This window comes from Sander lucioperca, chromosome 7, assembly GCF_008315115.2.
Source record: "Sander lucioperca isolate FBNREF2018 chromosome 7, SLUC_FBN_1.2, whole genome shotgun sequence".
NCBI classification, from domain to species: domain Eukaryota; kingdom Metazoa; phylum Chordata; class Actinopteri; order Perciformes; family Percidae; genus Sander; species Sander lucioperca.
In genome coordinates this window covers 8,794,719-8,813,910 of record NC_050179.1, presented here as the reverse complement: position 1 = coordinate 8,813,910, position 19,192 = coordinate 8,794,719, and the positions used below count along the sequence as shown (strand labels likewise).

Here is a 19,192-nt window from a genome sequence, read left to right as displayed (position 1 = left end):
TCAAAGAAAAACGGCTCAAGTAATTTCTTCCCGTTTCTGATCCGGTCAAAGTCACTGTGTTAACGCATTTCCCCTCTCTCTACAGCGAAGAAGCCAAGAGTACAACCTGGCTGCATCCAGTAAGTGGCGAGGCGGTAATAAGCGGGCACAGAAAAACTCCAGGTAAGGTGTCACTTAAAGGCTGTCAAGTTTCTCTGTTATGTTTAACGTCTCATGTCAGCCGTGTTGTTGGTGACCACATCCCCAAACCGATACGTCTCACTCTGGGAGAAAGAGACTGTGACATCCATGCTGTGTTTCTTAATGCACGAGTGGGTTTTTGGCGCTGGTGCTGTGAAAAGTGAGCCCTCTCATGCCCACCTCTGCCCTGCTCGTGCCACTTCCTCGTGAGCCTCAGCCTCTCTTTTCAGGTTGGTGGTCAGTCAAGTTGGCTCTTCAACTCGTAAAACGACGACTTTTACCAACAACCAACAGCATGTAAATTAATTTCGGAAGCATTTTATTTTATTTTGGATAAACTAACGGCTTCTGTTGGCCATTTAACCTGTCCGATATGTAATGTTTTAGCCTACACTTGATCGGTTAACAGAGACGGAGCCAGTTTGATAGACTACAGCATCAACAGGAGCTAACGTTAGTAATGTTAGCTGTAAATCTACTAAAACAGCTTCTTCTACCCCACCGGTTCAAAAAGCTCTTGACCAATCTTAAACGCAGTGTGTTTCACGTAGCAAAGCTCCTTCCAATGCATCATACTGGTGACTTTACCTTGCGACGGACTTACTACGTACTGTAACAGCCGCCCCTTATAATCTCAAGTCTCTGCAGAGCTTTTCCACTAATGCTATTGAGTGGCTGCTGCATCTCAGTAGGGCTGCAACTCACGAATATTTCCTCGATTTATCATTTTAGTCTATAAAATGTCAAACATAGTGAAAAAGGCCAATCAGAATGTCTGATATCCCAAAGTCAGAGCTGAAACAATTAGTTGATTAACCCATTAGTCATTGCAAGAAAATTAATCTGCAAACATTTTTTCCAACCTTTTTTATTTAAATGTTAACAATACATGACATACAACATAGGCCAAAGTGAACAAAGCATAGTTAAAACAGCATGTCAATCTGCAAACATCTTGATAATCGATTAATGGTTCAAGTAATTTTTCAAGCAAAAATGGCAAATATTTCTTAGTTGTCAGTTTTGAGGATTTTCTGCTTTTATTTGTGTTATGTGATATAAATTGAATATCTTTGGATTTTGAACTGCTGGTCAGACAAAACAAGCAATGTGAAGACATCACACTTTACTATTTTCTGCCATTTTAAAGACATTGAACTGATTGGTCAAAAAATAACTGACAGATTAATTGGTAATGAAAATAAGAATAAATTGCAGCCCTAAAAGTGAAAAATCCATTTTCAAAATGGTTTTTAAAATGGACTAATAGTCAATAGTCAATCATCTAATAGTTGCAGCGTTGCATCTCAGCGTGTGAATTGACAGCTGGAAGTGCATAGCTCTAGTTAATTTGATACACACAACATCGGTTTGTTCCACCAGTTTGTGCTCACATGTTTTTGTCCACTTCTCGCTCCTTCACAGACCTACCCACTGGATGGGAAGAAGGATATACTTTTGAGGGTGCACGGTGCTTTATCAAGTGAGTTTAACACCCTCCCTTTACACGACACACCCCCATCTTAACACCAGAACCTGCACACAATATCTGACCAGGTCATATGAATTCAAAACACTTCCCCTTTGCATATTGCCATGATTGCAGCATGCCCTAATTATAAACAGGAAATTATTTATCACCAGTTTTATCACTTCAAATTAATGAAAAAGTCATCCAAATGCTGGGCTACTACTGAAAACATGCTGTGTATTAGAAGTAAATATTGCATGGCTGTAAATATGGAACCTTTACTCCCCATTTCTGTACTGTAGAAGCCTATCGCAAAAGTTAATGATTACACGGGAACATTGTGCAAATACTAGATAGACATGGGCAAAGTGTGGTTGCTGTCTTCTTGTGAGCTCCTTTTATTTATTAAGACTTATCCTGCTCAGAGCTGAGCCTACTGTGAGAGTTGAGCCAAACAGGGGCGGAGCCAGACGATATAAACATTCGGGGCTTAGCCCAAACCTAGGGGGGTCCGGGGGCATGCTCCCCCGGTGGAGATTTTTTTCCCAATTACGTCAGCTAAAAGCACTATTTTTCAGGCTGTTTGAGATAATAGAATGCCTAAAATTCTAAACACTAGCTGGGAAAATGATGATAGTTACTCAGTAAAAAAAAAAAAAATCACCCAGTAGAGCCTACAACCTATTTTGTATTTAATTGTTCTCCAGCTGTAGTGAATCCAAAACACCAACAATGTTAAGGATGACTCATTTTCACCCCTGGCAACTAAAAAGAGGCAACCATTATCTGACTATTTTTAAGTTAGCCTACATAGGTAAAATTGGAATTTTGTGTAAACATCATTACTAATCTTAAGAGTTCAGTTCTGTTTAGTTTGTGCTTAGCTGATAAATTTACTACATCAGAATCCATGAAATGGAAAAAAGAACAATTGAAGCTTTAACTGCACAACAAGGTTTATTGTGTATTTTTAAACAATACACAAGTATTAATAATGTACAAATCTGTTTTAAAACAAGAACAATTTATTAATTCATGCATTTCAATTCATACAAAAATTATCCTTAACAGGTAAAATAGAAATTTAGAAAGAAAGCAATACAGGTGAGGATGAAGGCCAGGTGAGGAGGGTAGTGATGGTGTCGAGAGGAAGAAGAGCGGCAGCACTTCTGATAATCCTGCAAGAAATGATAAGCACAAATCAATCAGAGGCAAAACATAAAACTAATAATCAAACAAACCTAACCTAACACCTTTTTAGGGGACATTTTTTGGCCTATGGTATCCACCTTATTATTCACCGAAGAGTTGCACAGACATTTGTAAATGGAATGTGTCTGGCTTCCGATGTCATCTGCTTACAGTTATTTCTAGCTGTACAAAAAAGCTTGTTATGCTTCTTGATATTGGAAACTGGTATTTTTCTACCCTACCCTATTATTTTGATGTATTGAATTTGTCATAATTGTAAACACTAGTTTGTAGCACAAATATTTTTTATCATTAATAGCACTTGGTTGTTCATCTCGTTATTTCCCTATGAACCGGAAGTCTCACACATTCACAGAAAATAGCTTACTTAGCTTCAAAGTTGAAAAAAATAAGGTGGATATACTGATTGCATGTTGTGTGGCATAAATGGATATGCATATGGACTATATGAGGGGTGGGGGAAAAAAATTGAGTTTTGATTTACATGAGCTGTAAGCCCTTATCATCAAGATTAAAACAATAAAAGGCTTGAAATATTTAACTTTTTATGTAATGAATGTAGAATATATTAAAGATTTACTTTTTAAATTAAAGTATGGTGGGGGAAAAAATCAGTTTTCCAGTGATATTGATACATCTGTACTTGGAATTGTTGTCATCAGGAGGAGGAAATAAACTTTCTCATGTCTTTCTGATCTTTATCACTATATTTCTCAATTAGTCCCTCTTCTTATCCCACTAATGTGCCGAGATTAGCTGTAAAACATGCCCTGAGATAACTTAGCATTTGATACAAGCTGTGTGTTTCGATCAGACAAATCATCCGCCCATCTCTATTACCAACTAATTTCTCTTAATAACAACTAATAATGTTAACTCGCTAGCTAGCCAGCAATACAGTCACTTAACTCAAGTGTTACAACCGGATTCACAAACCTGCAACGCTTGTCCGCGGTTCGTCTGACGCTGCTTCTGAATCTCTCTCCGGCCGGTGAGGTCTGTTACTATGGTTTCTAGTGTTCCTGTTCCGTATTAAAAACTGTTATATCCAGAACTTCAGCCGGTTAGCCGGTAAGCTTGCGACACCGATGAAACATACAACATGACAACATGCATGACAACAGCCCGCCAGCCCCTGATGACAAGTTAATGACGAAGAAGATTTATATTCTTCTTCGTTAGTTTTTATTGGCAGTTGGCAAACAAGCTGAGTGATGCGCGATGCGTTACTGTCCGCCACCACGCACGGTAATAGAGCTTTTGTTTCATTTTTTGCCGCTCCAGTCAGAAAGACTGAGAGAGGAAATGAAACAAAGTTGAAGTTATTTTAAAAAACCTAAATGATTCGGGGCTTTTGACAAAACATTCGGGGCTTAAGCCCAATTAGCCACCCCCCCCCCCCCCCCCCCCCCCCCCCCCCCCCGCTCCGACGATGGAGCCAAAGTGTAATGTGTTCTTGTTTTCTGACAGTTAATAATCTGTCAAAAACAGTTCTCATTGTTTGGGTTTATATGGTATGCTCACAATTTAAAATAACACTTGTGTTAAGTAGATGCTGGAAAATATTTGAGTTACATGCCAACCTACAGTATTACAGGAATTTTAGAAGATTTCTTATTTAAAGTCTCCCTCCATTGATTTTGTTTGAACATCATATCCACAGTATGCTCATTTGTTGGTGCTATATGGGCAGGAGGGAATGTGATATATCCTCTATGTCCCCTAAAACACTTTGATTTGTTTAGTTGTTGCCCCTCACTTGAAGAGCAGGATATACATGAATTAGGTTATGTTACAAAGTCCCTGAAATACAGTACATTTGACATTTTCCTCTCCCTCCTCCATGGTTCCCTGATGCATGCGACTGATCAAAAGAGATCACAAGCGCTGTCATTCAGTCAGCACTAATTCATCATCTGTCCTCAGAATGTTTGAAATCCATGCATATGGCTTGAAATATTTTATTTTCTATGTCCGAATGAAATACTACGCTCACACAGCAGTAATAGATGCTATATGTTGCAGATGAAATTCTCTGTCAACACAAGAATGCCTCTGTATGATTGAAGACATTACAATATACAAGCTACAAATTTAGTATATTATGCCTTATTATACTCACTGAATCCTCTCTCCGTCTTTGACTTCCTCATGAATTTGAGGAGCTTGGTGTGGCAGGTTGCCAGGCAGTCTGACTGAAAGGCAGTCATTTTATATTCCAGTATTTTATCACAGCTTCTCAGTGCAAAACAGACTTGGGGACTACATTCATTAGTTGAGGACTGTGATTCTCGCACAAGTTACAAAGTAATCATGTTGTCCCCTAAACTGCACTGTGCTGCAAAAAAACATTGGTTTCATGCATTAGCTACATTTTAGACAGACTTTTCCTTTGAATTATATTGTTGTGTACTTAGAAGCTACAAATGGATGTGCAGCTTTGTTTTAGTCTAAACCAAGTTTGTGTCTCTTCTACAAATTACTTAGCTATCAATAGAGGTCACTGTACTGTATGTGAAATCCAAGATAAACCTGGTGTAAACAGGTTGAACTGAGAATTAAGAGAGTGTAGACTGTAGTGATTAAGGCTACATATGGACAGTTCCTATCATTTCATGTTTTTCAAAACCTTATATTTTACCATGAAAGATAAATATATTATCTAATGTTGTCTATTTATTATGTATTAGCTAAGCTGCTGACACTTAAATTTAAAGCTAATGTAATATTGTGTGATTACATACATTACAAATCTGACTTAGTCATCTTAATAGCGAAAGGAAGCTTATTGATTTTCTGACAAATTAAATACAGCAACCATGATGCACCACTGCTCAGTAAAGCCCATTTATTTGTTTGTCTGCAAAGAAGCAGGTGAACCACATGTTGAATCTTTCAGTCACCTCACCTGTAATTACAATTACTGTAACAGTAAACAAACTGCAAACAAAAGCATGTGTTCAGCTCATTTAACTGAGCCTGTTCTAAACTGCAGCTAAGCAAGTCAAATACTAAAACACAGCATTAAAGGAACTAAACTAAGGAAAGCTAAACTGTGAGCCCCAAATTTGAAGTGTACCTTACACATTGCCTGTATAAACAACGTTACATATAGTTCCTTTTGTAGGGGGCCTACAGAAAATACTAGCATACGACATGATGCACTGCCTGCTCAACTGATGCCAATTTTGTGGGTGAAATGCAGATGATTAGCCTACATGTGAACGAGACTGCAATAGTCTGACTTGTTTGTTTTAGTGAGACACATTTTCCCAGGCTGCTTACTGGGACTGGCCCATGAGGCTCCTCATTGTTGTTTTACTTAACAGGTTAAAAGCTTTTAGAATTTTATTTATGTGGTCACTGTTGTATATATTCGTGTCATTAAGCTGGTCAATTTAAGGCACAAGATCAATTTGTCAGTCTTTAGTAATGAAGATATATCTAGATGTCCCTAAACTTAAGTAATTGGGCTATGTAAAACCATGCCTGTTAGTTTCATCGTGACTCATTGTTTTGACATCAAGATTTGTTGACAAGTTTATGTGATAACTGTCTTGTGCAGTACTTGGGACATTTTGAGGCTTTATGTGAGGTTGCCAATAAAAGCCTCTGAAAACTGTCCAAAGCCATTAGCCTGATGACAGCTGAATAAGTCTATTCCTTATGTTTTACAGTAGGTTATCATTATTTTGTCATCAATATAGTATTGTTAAGCAACGCAAGTTTTGGGTTTTTGCATTTTTAATGTACATAAATAAGTCTAACAAGTTTTCAGACTTATAAAGATAGAGACTGGATCATTGATTAATTTCCATGACTTGGGTCTGTTTTGAGCCTGTGAAAGGATCTGGCCCATTTACACGCTGACTGTGTATGTGGCCTGGCAGTTACCATCAGGTTACACAGTTTGAGCATCAAGGAGCAGATTGTGCTGACGTGGGCTGTTCTCTTTTGGGATTTGTTAGGGAGGATGGATGGTGCAGGTTGTTGGTGTGATGGTGTGGACAAGAGGCATGGCCCATCACACAATTTGATTATTCACTTTGCTTTTTTATGGTAGTTTTAGTGAATCAGTCATGGCTTACTGCTCTCCTCAGACTGAGCAGTCTCTTTTGAGTTGCTGGGTTGTTTGCAGGTGGCCCAATGCCAACACAGCTTTTTAGTTTGCGGAACTATGTGTCAACTGGCCAATACTTGAACTCCCACTAACAGAGAGTGAAATAATGAGGATGTGTAAATCTGCAAACTATTAGCCTGTTTATTTTATTCATAAGAAGACATGTATAACTAAAGTCAGTGTGTTGTTGACTGTTTTGTTTTTGTAAGTCAGACAGGACTGCAAAGTGAAAAATGTGCCTACCTTTTGATGCTACAGTTAAAACCCTCAGTTTTCCCTCAAAAACCCTCAGTTTCAATGCTACACACACACACACACACACACACACACACACACACACACACACACACACACACACAATCATATTAGCCGTCCTGCTGCTTTGGTCCTCCAAGAGCTGAAAAAATAATCCATCCATCAGAATAATCAACACTTTCTCATTTAGACTAACCTGTCTGTAACTTTGTACCTTGTGTTGACAGTTTGGAGCTGGGAGACTTATCTCTTATTGAACTACACTGCTGTGCAAAGATTCACAGCTGGGCTCTCTGATGCAGAAGATGTTATGCACATGGAAAATACTGTACAGTATGCTGCATAGGCTCTGTGAAACATACTGTATGAGTTAAGCCATTGGACATTTTATTTTCATAAATGTCTCTCTTATGGGTCTACTAGTAAATTCCACAGCCATCCAGAGTGCATTATCTGTTCAGTTTGTTTTTGTTTGTGATGTAAACAGCGTTTTGATGGGACGGTGCCATCTGGCAGATTTGTGTTTTTTGTTTTATCGCTGTAGCACATAATCCCACATTTTAACTTAAGCTTCATTTTGAAGAAGACGGAAGGACATGATGTCGGCAATTGAATCAGCATTTTGTCAAAATGTTTGTCTGGTACTGTCTGCTAATGAGGATTGTTGTCCTGTGATGACCTCCCAGAAGTGTGTATTAGGATAAATGGGGTAAAGTCAGTTTGACTGGTGCAAAAGGCTTAATATTTTGGTCGGAGAGTGATGACCCTAATTACTAAATTGATTATAGTTGTTGCCTCATGGATGCAGGGAGGGTTGACAGCAATTATCTTTTTATGAATGAACCCTCTCTGCGTTCTCTATTCTTGTCCTGGAAAAGGAGGGGAACTGCTGAAGTCAAGGCTAATTGCTGTAGGTTACACAATGAGATACCGTAGCTGACAACTGGTTTGGAAGGCTAATGAGTAAGTAATAATTACAGTAGTAGGCTCAAACGGCTGACCCTCACAGTGCTACAGACCAAGAGTCTGGCTGGCTTTATTGCTTCCCAGTTATTAATGTTTCATTTGTTACCATTTTTGCAGCGTCCTTTTAGAACAAATTTGATGCTTCCGAGTGCTCATCAGTATAAAGTGCAACTTAAAATATAAATATTACACTAGTCTGCTCTGCAGCCAACCAACACATTAGGCTGTTCACTTCTACAGCTGCAAATCACTCAGAACAGAGGAAAGCATGTCAATTGAAATTTGGTCAATTATGACAAAAATCTGTAGTGCATCCTTGTTGAGCTGTTGGCTCATTTTGTGCTTTGAAGGCACACACAGAGACTGACTGACTGCACATTTAAAAGTAGGAGTATCGAATTACTCTTATGTGGATCAATATTTGGTTGTGGTAATTGTCACTTAAAGATGGATAATCAAATCCTTCTTTTGGATGACAGATTTTTTATTGCTAACCTATTAGAGCATCTGTTTGTCATAATGACTGATGTGATAAAAACGACTCCGAAGCCTTATTTCCTGTGACTAATATAGCATAATGGCTCACATAAAGGTTCTTATTTAAAAGGCACAAAACTTTGAACCCAGACAAAAAGGATGATTATATGATGTTGCTGTCAGTTTACTCTAAAATCAGCACCTACAGATACAGAGCAACAGCAATCATTTGAATATGATGTGTTTTCTGAGTCCAATATTCACTATCTTTTAGCTCTGTTTTTGTTCTCCACCAACTCCTGAGAGAACTATCTGTCTCTTTAGCTGATAAATGCTCTACTATGTTCACCAGCCATTTGTTAACTTTGTCTGTACAGTGAGTTTTTAGAGTTTTTTTTAAATCTAAAAACAGCTTTCCACTGTGGCTGAAAACGATGCTGTGAGATCGCTGAGAGTGAACCAAAACAGTAAAATTGAAAGATGCTTAAATGTTCCTTAGAGCTGAGGGGAACTACAGTGTCAGATGATAATTCTCTGTTGATTCATCACTACAAGCGACCCCTGTCACATAAAAAATTGTCATTTGATCTATTGTCATCTATCTATCTAAAAATATTGATAATAGCCACATTAAAGAAACATTTTGGGGAATCTTGTTGGTTATAAATTTGAACAGTGAAACAGTTTGCCTTCAAACCAACTGTAGCATAGTTAAAAAATACCTTACCGTTCAAAATACACTACACTTTCAATACTAAATGGATAGTTTACTACTTGCATTCGAATAGTTAAATTCCAAGAAGTGTCACTTTTCATACCAGTATTTCTTTTCTTGCCTTGCTTCTTCTCTTTAATATCTGCAGTTACAGACACTACAGACACTGACACTTCAGGGCATCAGTGAAATGAAGCATCTTATCAGACATCTGAAGAATGGATTAGACTTCATCATAGGGGATTTGTTATCGTTTTCATGAGTGACATCAGCTAAAGTGAGTAAAAATCCCCAATACTATGGGACAATCTGGGGAATCAGCTCACATTGATTCTCATTTCTGTCTTTGTGGGTTTGCGGCAGCTTTATCTGTAGTTTTACCTGGAATACGATTTTAGAGTTGAGGTCTTGATCTTTCAGGGCAAACACGACGGGAGTCCCTGTGTGAACCTCCATAACACACAGTTATGACAGACTTTAAAGCCTCTTCCTTCTCTCCAGGGAATAACCCAAGCTTCTATCTGTGAGCAAAGCCTTATATCCAAACTGATTATAAGTAACCCTGAGAATCCAGTCACAGTAGTGAGAGTGTGAAAGAGGTAGACCAGTGTTTGGACTTGGAATACAATTAAATGCAAGATAACGCTGTTTATTGAATCCTTTTAATAGGTGATCCCAATTTTGGCTTCCACATTAAGGCTAATTAAACTCGACCAGGTGAAATATTGACTTTACGGTTAGAGTGCCTGCTCTGGTGCATCAAATCAAGTGCTCCCAAGTGAAAAGATAGCTGTGACCAATCACAGGGGTTTGTTTCATCACGCTGTGATTAAGTGTTGTCTACTTCCAAAACATGATTGCAGCTGCAGTCCAGAGCACTGTCACTACACGGTTAACCTTCAGTGTAAGATGGGTGACAAATAAAATGAATAAACCTGAATAAATGAGTGGAGAAACATAACGAATGCAGATGCACAAGTGCACTGCATGGTACAATTAAGCAATTAGCATCCAATCATGCTCTACGGCATGTATAAACATGCTGAGCAGGCCTAGTTGATTCTGATTTTGTATCAAGATGGCAAGGGGAAAAGATCTAGGTGACTTTGAAAGGGGGTTCATTGTTGGGGCACGGATGGCAGGAGCTTCAGTCACAACGACTGCTCAACTGCCTAGTGTTTCACTAGAAACAGTGACTTAACTGATATCTGCATTTAGATCTATAGGAAAGGCACATTTAATGATTGTGATGCTTGTGCATTAGTGCATTATGTAAAGAAAAACAGAAGAGCAACTCTTCCTTAGGTGACCTAGAATGTCAAAGCAGGACGTGATCAGACTGTATGAGCAAGAACAGTCTGTTGACAATTACATAGAGAGGGATATTATAATAGGGTTGCCGTGCATAAACCCCTCATTATAAAGATGAATGCACATTTGAGAGCTGGGTAGTGCAAAAGTGGGCAAGTGTTTGTGTGGCATACACCAAGAGAACGGTACAGGCCTGAATGCCTGACCTCTACAGTAAGGGGATCTGGTGGCTTTGTAATGCTTTGGGGGGGCATTTTGCTGGCATGGTTTGGGTCCACTTAGAGGGAAAGGTCACTGGCAATCAATACAAAATTGTTCCCAGTGATCACTTTTATCTTATGATAATACATTTCTATCCTGATTCTGGTGTTTCAGAGCCCCTAAACCGTTTTGGTTTGGAATCTCCGGGGTTGTGTCGCAGTCTCAACGGCCGCAAACGGAGACCTTTGGTAAACCAACACTGACGCCAATGTTATGCTGCCTGATTGGGTCATGACGTCTGCTTCTCGGAGACTAAGCTACTAACGTTACCATGGCAACTACCAGCAACGGGCGAAGTATACATGCTGCCTCCTGTTAACCCCGGCACGCGCATGCCCGGTATATGAGAATGATCATGAGATATGCGGTATGGGCATGTTAGTTTAAACAGAGATAAGTTCTTCTACTGGAGCTAAAAACACATGTGTGCATGGAGAGTGTTCTGGCTACTTTTGGATACTTGTGTCTGATTAGCTTACAGGTGTAAAATTGTATATTACGACTCAGGGCTGGGCGATATAGAGAAAATCAAATATAACAATATTCTTGACCAAATACCTCGATGCCGATATTGCGACGATATTGTATGGTTGACTATTGGTGCTTTAACAAAATGTTATTTACACAATGAGATTTTTGATAAATAATCATCAGAAATGATTTAATGATTTAGTGGGTAAAGGTAAATAATAGAACAGCTAGAACAGTCTGGTAAGTTAAAATATTACATCACTTCACTATAATGCAGCCTGTAAAACCAGGAAAAGACACCACTTACCATATTACGATATTACGATTTCCAAAATCTAAGACGATATCTAGTCTTGTATCGCGATATTGATATTACATCAATATATTGCGCAGCCCCATTACGACTCTTCAAGAATAGCTCTAATCAACAGTTAAAACGTTAAACCACAATTGTAAATCAGTGTGCCTGGTATATTCTCTCTGAAACTCTGCCAGGTCCAACTGTGGCTCCATCTATGTACTATGTTGTGCGTGTGTTGTTTCATGTAAAAAAAAAAACCCACATAAAATGTATGTACAATTCTATGCAAGATGCTGAATGCATCCAAAAACATGCACAACAATATCATCATAATATTTTAATTGTATGGAATGGGTCAGCCATAGAAATCAAGTTTTAAGTCAGCATAAGCATCACATAGCTTCATAGAAATTTTGGGAGAAGCAGAAACTGACTATACTTTATATTTGTTATTGTCTAATAAAGCCGAAGCAGAAAATTTTTTTTAGAGCCTACTGTACTGTAGTAACCTATACAGCAACAGCAACAACATTAAAGCGTCATACTATGTTACCAGTTAACTCCCACTGCTGAAACTAACCTCAAACCTAATTAACCTTATCCTATGCAGGGTTGCTGGGGCAACGCTCACAAATGTTCTTTTTGCATTTTCTTTCAATTAAATCAGTAGCAACAGTCCACTTTCACAAAGATGTCTCAGGCTCTGCCTTTCTCAGTGTGTGTTTTCTGGCTGGTAGCACCTTGAAATATTTCAAGAGATTTATTATAAAGGCAACAAGTAAAGCCAACTTTCTTTAATTTGTTTTGATTGAGCTAGAGCCTATCTTAGCAAACATTGGCTGAGACAGTTCACCACTCTGCCAGCACAAAGACAGACGACCTTATTCACACCTGTGAGCAAATTAGTTGCCTGTGTGTCTTGTGTGTTGGAGGAAATTTGAGCACCCACAGAAAATCCACACAAACACAAAGACAACGTGCAAACTTCTATAAACAAACTTTAAAAGACAGTTCAAAATGACTTTTTGTCTTTGGGAAATAGTATTAGAAAAACATCGCACTCTGATTGAGTATAATGGATTCTCGATGAAATATCACTCCGCCTTTTTTCATGCCGATCTTTGCCTCTACCTAATACATTTTTATTATACACTGATTTAATGTAAAAAGTGTGAAGAATAATGTGTCTTCAGTATTGAATGAAATAATCCTGATGATCTTAACCATAATTGTGAAGCCCTTATGCAGTGGTATGTTTGAATAGAAGTGTTCGTTCCCATACACATGGCTAACATTAACAAATGACACACCAGGGACAATGCCTTATTCAAACTGCAAAGCTCTAAGAGTGTTTACTCACCCCCTTGGCAGGGGGAGGCTCTGATGGCTGTGGCTGCTGACTCACTAACTCTGTCAGTGCTCTGCACTCATACAGCTTACTTGTGTGTGTGTGTGTATGTGTGTGTGTGTGGAGTGTGATTTAAGAGGGAAACTAGTGGACCTGGATCTGCTGTACATCATCCCCATCTCTAGCTCCATAATTCTCTGTTCTGAGGCTTGGTACTGACTGGGAGACAGACAGTCAACTATGCAGGCTTTGAGCTGCTCAGACTGCTCTCACGCGTTTCAGTCTCTGTGGGGTCTCTGCCATCTGGCAAGCACTGGAAGAAAAGTGTGTGTGTGTTTTGCAGTTTGGATGCTCTGTGTGTGAACATATGTGTAAGAGATCCTCTGATGTCAGTGACTGCCCCAGGTGCTGATTAAGTGAATATCCACATCAAACCAAGTTATCCTCAGCTGTTGTTCATTGTTTTCTTAGATATAAGAATAGATATATATTTTTTCAGTATAAGAAACTAAGATTGCTGCTTTTAACACAAATCTCACAAACTTTCTTTAGTCATTTATAGGCTGTCAGACTGCACACAAGCCTAAAAAATATGCACCTTCTCTCAAACTCTGTGCAATGATTAACACCCAGTTACTAAATCATATATATGTTATCCCCAATGGTATGGAATATGTTGATTGAATGTAAGCCTACCTTTCGGGTTTAGTAGGGGAACATGCAGTCTACTTTAATTCTTTGGTCTTAAAGCCTCTTAGTTGTGTGGTGTCTTTGATTTAATGCTGATAGAGCTGTTGAATTTGAGTAATCCCTGTAGTAATCTGCAATGAGCCGTCCTTTGCTGATGTTGTGCCAGGTTGAATCCGGGGACAGCTGCCTTCATGGTTGTTGGTCTGCTATTCCACACATTATTAGGTCTACTTCTGAGAACTTGGTATGCCAGCCTTGTTACAAATCTTTGAGAATGAATCAGATAGACTTTTCAAAATGTATATTTAACTGCTTTGCTTTGCCAGCTGCTTAAGTTTCCTTTGCATTCTCTTCAATTCAGTCCACCTACATTTATATTTTATCCATAAAGTTGAAAAGTAGAGAGGGATATGAAGTTGGGGAGGCACAAGTGAGAAAGTTTTTGCAGCATATGATCTTAAGCCATGTGTGAGACTCTAGTTTCCTGGTGGTTTTCTGCTCTCCTGATGTCAATTGTTCTAAATACCCATCCAGTCTGACTGACTGACTCTTTAAAGGGCCTGTTGAAGTCAAACCTCACAGCCATTTTAGTGCTCATGATGAGATGCTGTAGAAGCAAAACAAGGTGATCAGTGAAGGTGGAAAGCAACATGTTTTTTTAAAAAACAAATTTCGGTTTGTGTGTTTGCCAGCAGGATTACAGAAAAAGTACTTGATCGATTTTCATGAAACTTGGTGAAAGGGTGAAGCATAGGCCAAGGAAGAACCCATTACATTTGGCCTTGGTGGAGGTCTGTGCTCTCTGAGTGCCCTTCTAGTAATTGCTAATGAAATGCCTTTACTTTGGTTCCATTACATGCTTTGTGATCTAGGTCAGTGATTCCCAACCAGGGGTACTTATACCCCATGGGGTACTTCTGCAGTTGCCAGGGGGTACATGGAAAGATTGTAGAGTAGCTCAACTAATTTGAAAAGATAGAATTACACCTGAACAATACATGTTGCAGTTCTGTGTCAAAACTAGTTAGCAAGTGAGCACAGCAGTTTAAACAGGTAACTAAAAGTAATGAATAAATAATAATAATTAGCTAAAAGTACAGGATAAATGGTTGAAACATTCAGCTTCAAGTAGTAGTAGCCTATGCTAGTAGTGTTACGATTGCTGACCAAACCAACCTTAATATTGACAGTTCAATTGTATGTTTGTGTGTTTTTATATGATGAATAGTGTTATACATTTGGAACATACATTGGGAATTGATTAAGGGGTATGTGAGTTCATCTGATACCCCTTTCACACCAGGGTGATACCCAGGTCACTAACTGATGGCAAAGCATACACCTACTCACGGTATCTTTTACATTCTCCCTCTGTTTCTCTTGTCTGTCTACCTAGTCCAGTGGACAGTGCACGGCCCAGTTGTTTTCCAGATGGTCTGTGATGATTAGGGAGCTTTTGGAAGCCGTCGCTCTGCTCAAATGTACTACAGCTGTGAGCTTTTGGAGCATCATGTTAAAATGCCACAGAGGGCTTTGGAACAGCATACTGTTTCCTGAAACAAATTGTTACAAATTCAGCCTCTGAATTTGTCTTCATCCACATCCAAACAGACAGTCAATACTCTCCTTTTTTTCTTTAACTGCTACGCAGAATGCAAACCTCTGCTTTCCCAGTGATAACACCATTATAAAAAGGGTCCCCTAATATATTGCAGCGTTTTTCTTTTCACCCTCTTCCAGAAGATTGAATAAAAGTTGTAGTGCTATTCTGATGTAGTGGTTGCTGCAGAGTTTTCAATTTAGCAGCAGCAGTGGAGGGATTAATATCGAACACTCCTGGTCTTGTGGCTTATTCCCTCCCTCCTCTCTCCTGGCAACCGTGTTAGCTGCACTGTTCCCCCTGCAGACCTCACATGTCTCACAATTGTCTCTTCCCCGCACATGTCTTTCAGGCTAGACATAATGTATGCTATCAGCAAGACATTTTCTTTCTATAATTGTTTTTTTTTAAGTTTGAATCCTCTCACAATTCTCATCTCTTGAGCTTAGTGACAGCACAAATGCTTTTGGCTCCTTATGTGTGAGCCTTTGATCCTTGCTCAAGAGAGCCATACAATAGTGAGTGTTAATAAGTGGCTGGCTGCCACATATGTAGATGTGATAACCCTTGCCTTATCTCTAATGGTCTAATCACTTCTAGGAGAGCACATTAGATGCACTGGTAGGCTCCTTTTGTCTCTTGTCCATCTCCGGTACTGGCACTTGTAGAAGCCATTCATCTAAAAGGTCCTTACGTAATATCCTAACTGTGTGAAGGACTTCCATAGTTGTTCCCAACAAACATCAACCCAAAGTGAAACTGCTTTTTACAACCACTTATCGGGCCTGTTGCATGTCAATGTGAGTGTGTTTTAGTGCGTGGCCCATCAAAACTTGAGTGCACTGTAAATTCTGCTTTTAGATGGGGCACTTGACAGATATAAATAGTACCAAGGTCATTATGATTGCTTCAAATAGTACCAAGTTCTCTGAGGTGTATAAGTACTACCAGACCCATCAGGTTAGACAGAAATATTTAAAAGTTATTTGAAAATAAATCTACATCCTGACAATATCTGTGTATGTATAGCATTACTTGCTGGATTTGGCTCTCTTTCTAGGGACAGGGAGGGATGCATAGACAGTGGCAGTGATAGGATAATACACTGCATTTATTGCTGTTTACAAACTGTTGGGTAGTGACTCTTCTGCTGTCAGAGTCCTCTCCCACGCTCTGTCCTCGGATCTGGCCGTCCCTGCCTAAACAAATATTTGAACTCCATGCCAAGTCTCACTGAAAAATACCAGTATACCTGCTGTGATTGATATTGTACATTTGTGTTTCTCACAATCTTAATGGCATCACTGGAGTTACCACAAGAAGAATGTGCCATAGTGTGGTTAGAGTCAAGAAAAAACGTACTAACATTGTTGTCCCTCATTACAAATGAACACAAGCTGTTTGTCCAGCAAGCACAAAACCCTGGAAAAAACAAACTAAAGCTAAATGTGCATCCCTCGATCTAAATTGGTGCCTTGGAGGCACTGCATGTCTCCTGCTTCCTGGAGTTCTAGCCGTCTGTTTGAGGTCAGGTGATTCACAGATAGCTGAAGAGAATACCAGGGCTAGGTAGGTACTTAGCCTTACCCCAGTCTCTCACTTTGGATATTCGTCAGAATCTTAGGTAGCCTGTTTTTGTTTGTTTTTCAGAACCAACATTTTAGGAAACAGTTTGTCATTTTGCCCTTCTTGTCAGAATCCACTTGCTTAGATTGAGGTGGATTTGTTAAAGTGAGTTTACATTGTAAACACACACTTTTTAAATATTTTTTATATTAATTTCCTACGCACCTTTATACCCAAAACATTTAGAAATGCTTTACTTTCAGTATTTTGAATCCTGCATGGTTTACATTGGCTTCTTTATCTTTCCTCTTTTAGAATGCATTTCCACACTTTATAACACTTTACCAATGCCACCTGTTTTTTGCACTTTGCAGCACTTTACCCCTCGCTTGTGCATGTGCGTCCTGGTGTTCATAGTGGCAGACCTGGGAATATACAGACAACACAGGGACCTACTCATCAAAACATCGCTCTATATTGCCACTAGTGGTTAAAAACTCCATAGGTTACCTTTTAAAAATGTGCAATGAAATCAATCTGTCCCCTTTATACTGCATATCAACTCTGTGCAGCCTGCCTTCAGTAGAGGGTGTGTGAGAGATGATGCCACAGTGGGGTGAGCTGACAGGGGCTCCATAACTGTAGTAATGGTTGCATCACATGGTGATCCATCAGTCTAATCAGCTGTCAGCCCTCTGCAATATGTTTCTGCAGCAGTAGGGATGAATGTCTCTGGAAGTCAAGAGTCTGGTTAAAATATCAGAAGTACTTGTTCAGGGATAAATGCAGCCTTCCCACCTCTGTGCTGCTATTCACTCACTGATGTGTGCCGGCATTCCTCCTCCTCCCAGGATGAGGGGGAGCCCACTGTTTTTCACTGTAAGACCTCTGCTGGTGGTTCAGATAAATACACCCCTCAACTTTGACTGTGATGTTATGATTGCTATGTCTCTGCCTCCGTGCTTCTTGTGTACACTAGCAGGATTTAGCAGAGAGCGTTTCAAGACATCTTCCCTGTGTGACAGCTTTATTGCTGCCTGCCATTGGACTGATGATGGTCCTTATTATGGTGTGGGTGGGTGGTGTATGGTGTGTGTATGTAAGGGTGGGAAATATAACTGGTATTTAAATGTAACAGTGGTAGAGAGATGAGACATGATATGAATTTGACTATACTGTTTGCACCAACATAAGAAACACTTTGTTGCATCACATAACATACATTGTGATGATCAGCGGTATTAGTAACATTTTTCTAGGATATTATAAACAAGTGAACTGCATTTAAATCCTGTTCTCTTGAGCTGTCCATTAATTGATTGACAGAAATTAGATCCTTTTTCAAGAAAAGAAATATTGATGATTCCAGGTTCTCAAATTTCTGCTTCTCTTGGTCTTACATCATAGTAAATTGAATATTTTTAGGTTTTGGACTGACAAAACAAGACATTTGATAAAGTCACGTTGGGCTCCAGGATATTGTGATTGTGATAATTCTGTATCAAATTATTATACCGTATATATATATATATATATATATATATATATATATATTTTTTTTTTTTTTTCAGTCAGTCTTTTAAATGTCTTGAATTCGCAGCATTACTACCCAGAATAAAAGATTTTCATGTATAACTTAATTTGGTAAAGTATCATAGTAGTTATAAAGTTTTGTATAATAGTGAGGTCATTATCTCTTAAAGGAAAACTTCTACACTTCCGTGAAAGTCTGTGTAGGTAGCTTCATCAATAACTCTCAAGTCTCTGAGTATTTTTAGTCCTAGTCAGACTTTATGTGCATGATTGTATGTGTCATTTTGAATGTGGGCCCTGGTCCTTGATGCTACAGACTTGCATCTGTTTGTTTAAAGAATCTGAAACCTTCCCCAAATCTATAAGAAGTGATTTGGAACAAGCTGTAAGTGGACTGTAAGATCTTCTGAGCTGTTAGATTTGCCTCTCTGCCTATTTGTTTTCGTTGTTTATTTATGGAGGAGGGTGGCTCATTAGTCATTCAGTGTGACAGTGTAAATGTGTACACAAGTAGTTTGCTCTTTGCCAAGAACTAAAGCACAGCTCAAGCTGGCTCACTGCCAAACTTAAAATTGGCTTTACCCTACCTACAGTCAAAATGGCAGTTTTCTTAAAAACATATTTTTTTTCTTTTCTTTAGAAACCTTGCCAGGACACTGCCTGACAGGAATTGTTATAATTTTTGGCAGATTGGTTATACATCTTTAAGTCCCCA

The 19,192-nt window shown here is 39.0% G+C and overlaps 1 protein-coding gene across 24 annotated transcripts in view; it reads left to right on the top strand.

The window, feature by feature from the left end:
• Positions 1-19,192, top strand: part of LOC116038354 (pleckstrin homology domain-containing family A member 5-like) — an 85,348-nt gene that overhangs the window by 219 nt on the left and 65,937 nt on the right. For 22 of the 24 annotated variants that reach the window (XM_036002921.1, XM_036002920.1, XM_036002906.1 and 19 more), the window contains exons 2-3: positions 86-162; positions 1,606-1,663. In XM_036002921.1, coding sequence (XP_035858814.1) covers positions 86-162; positions 1,606-1,663 — 135 coding nt within the window. Of the gene's footprint in view, positions 1-85; positions 163-1,605; positions 1,664-9,544; positions 9,674-19,192 lie in introns of those variants that run through there. The other 2 variants (XR_004897806.1, XM_036002914.1) reach the window with 2 other exon arrangements.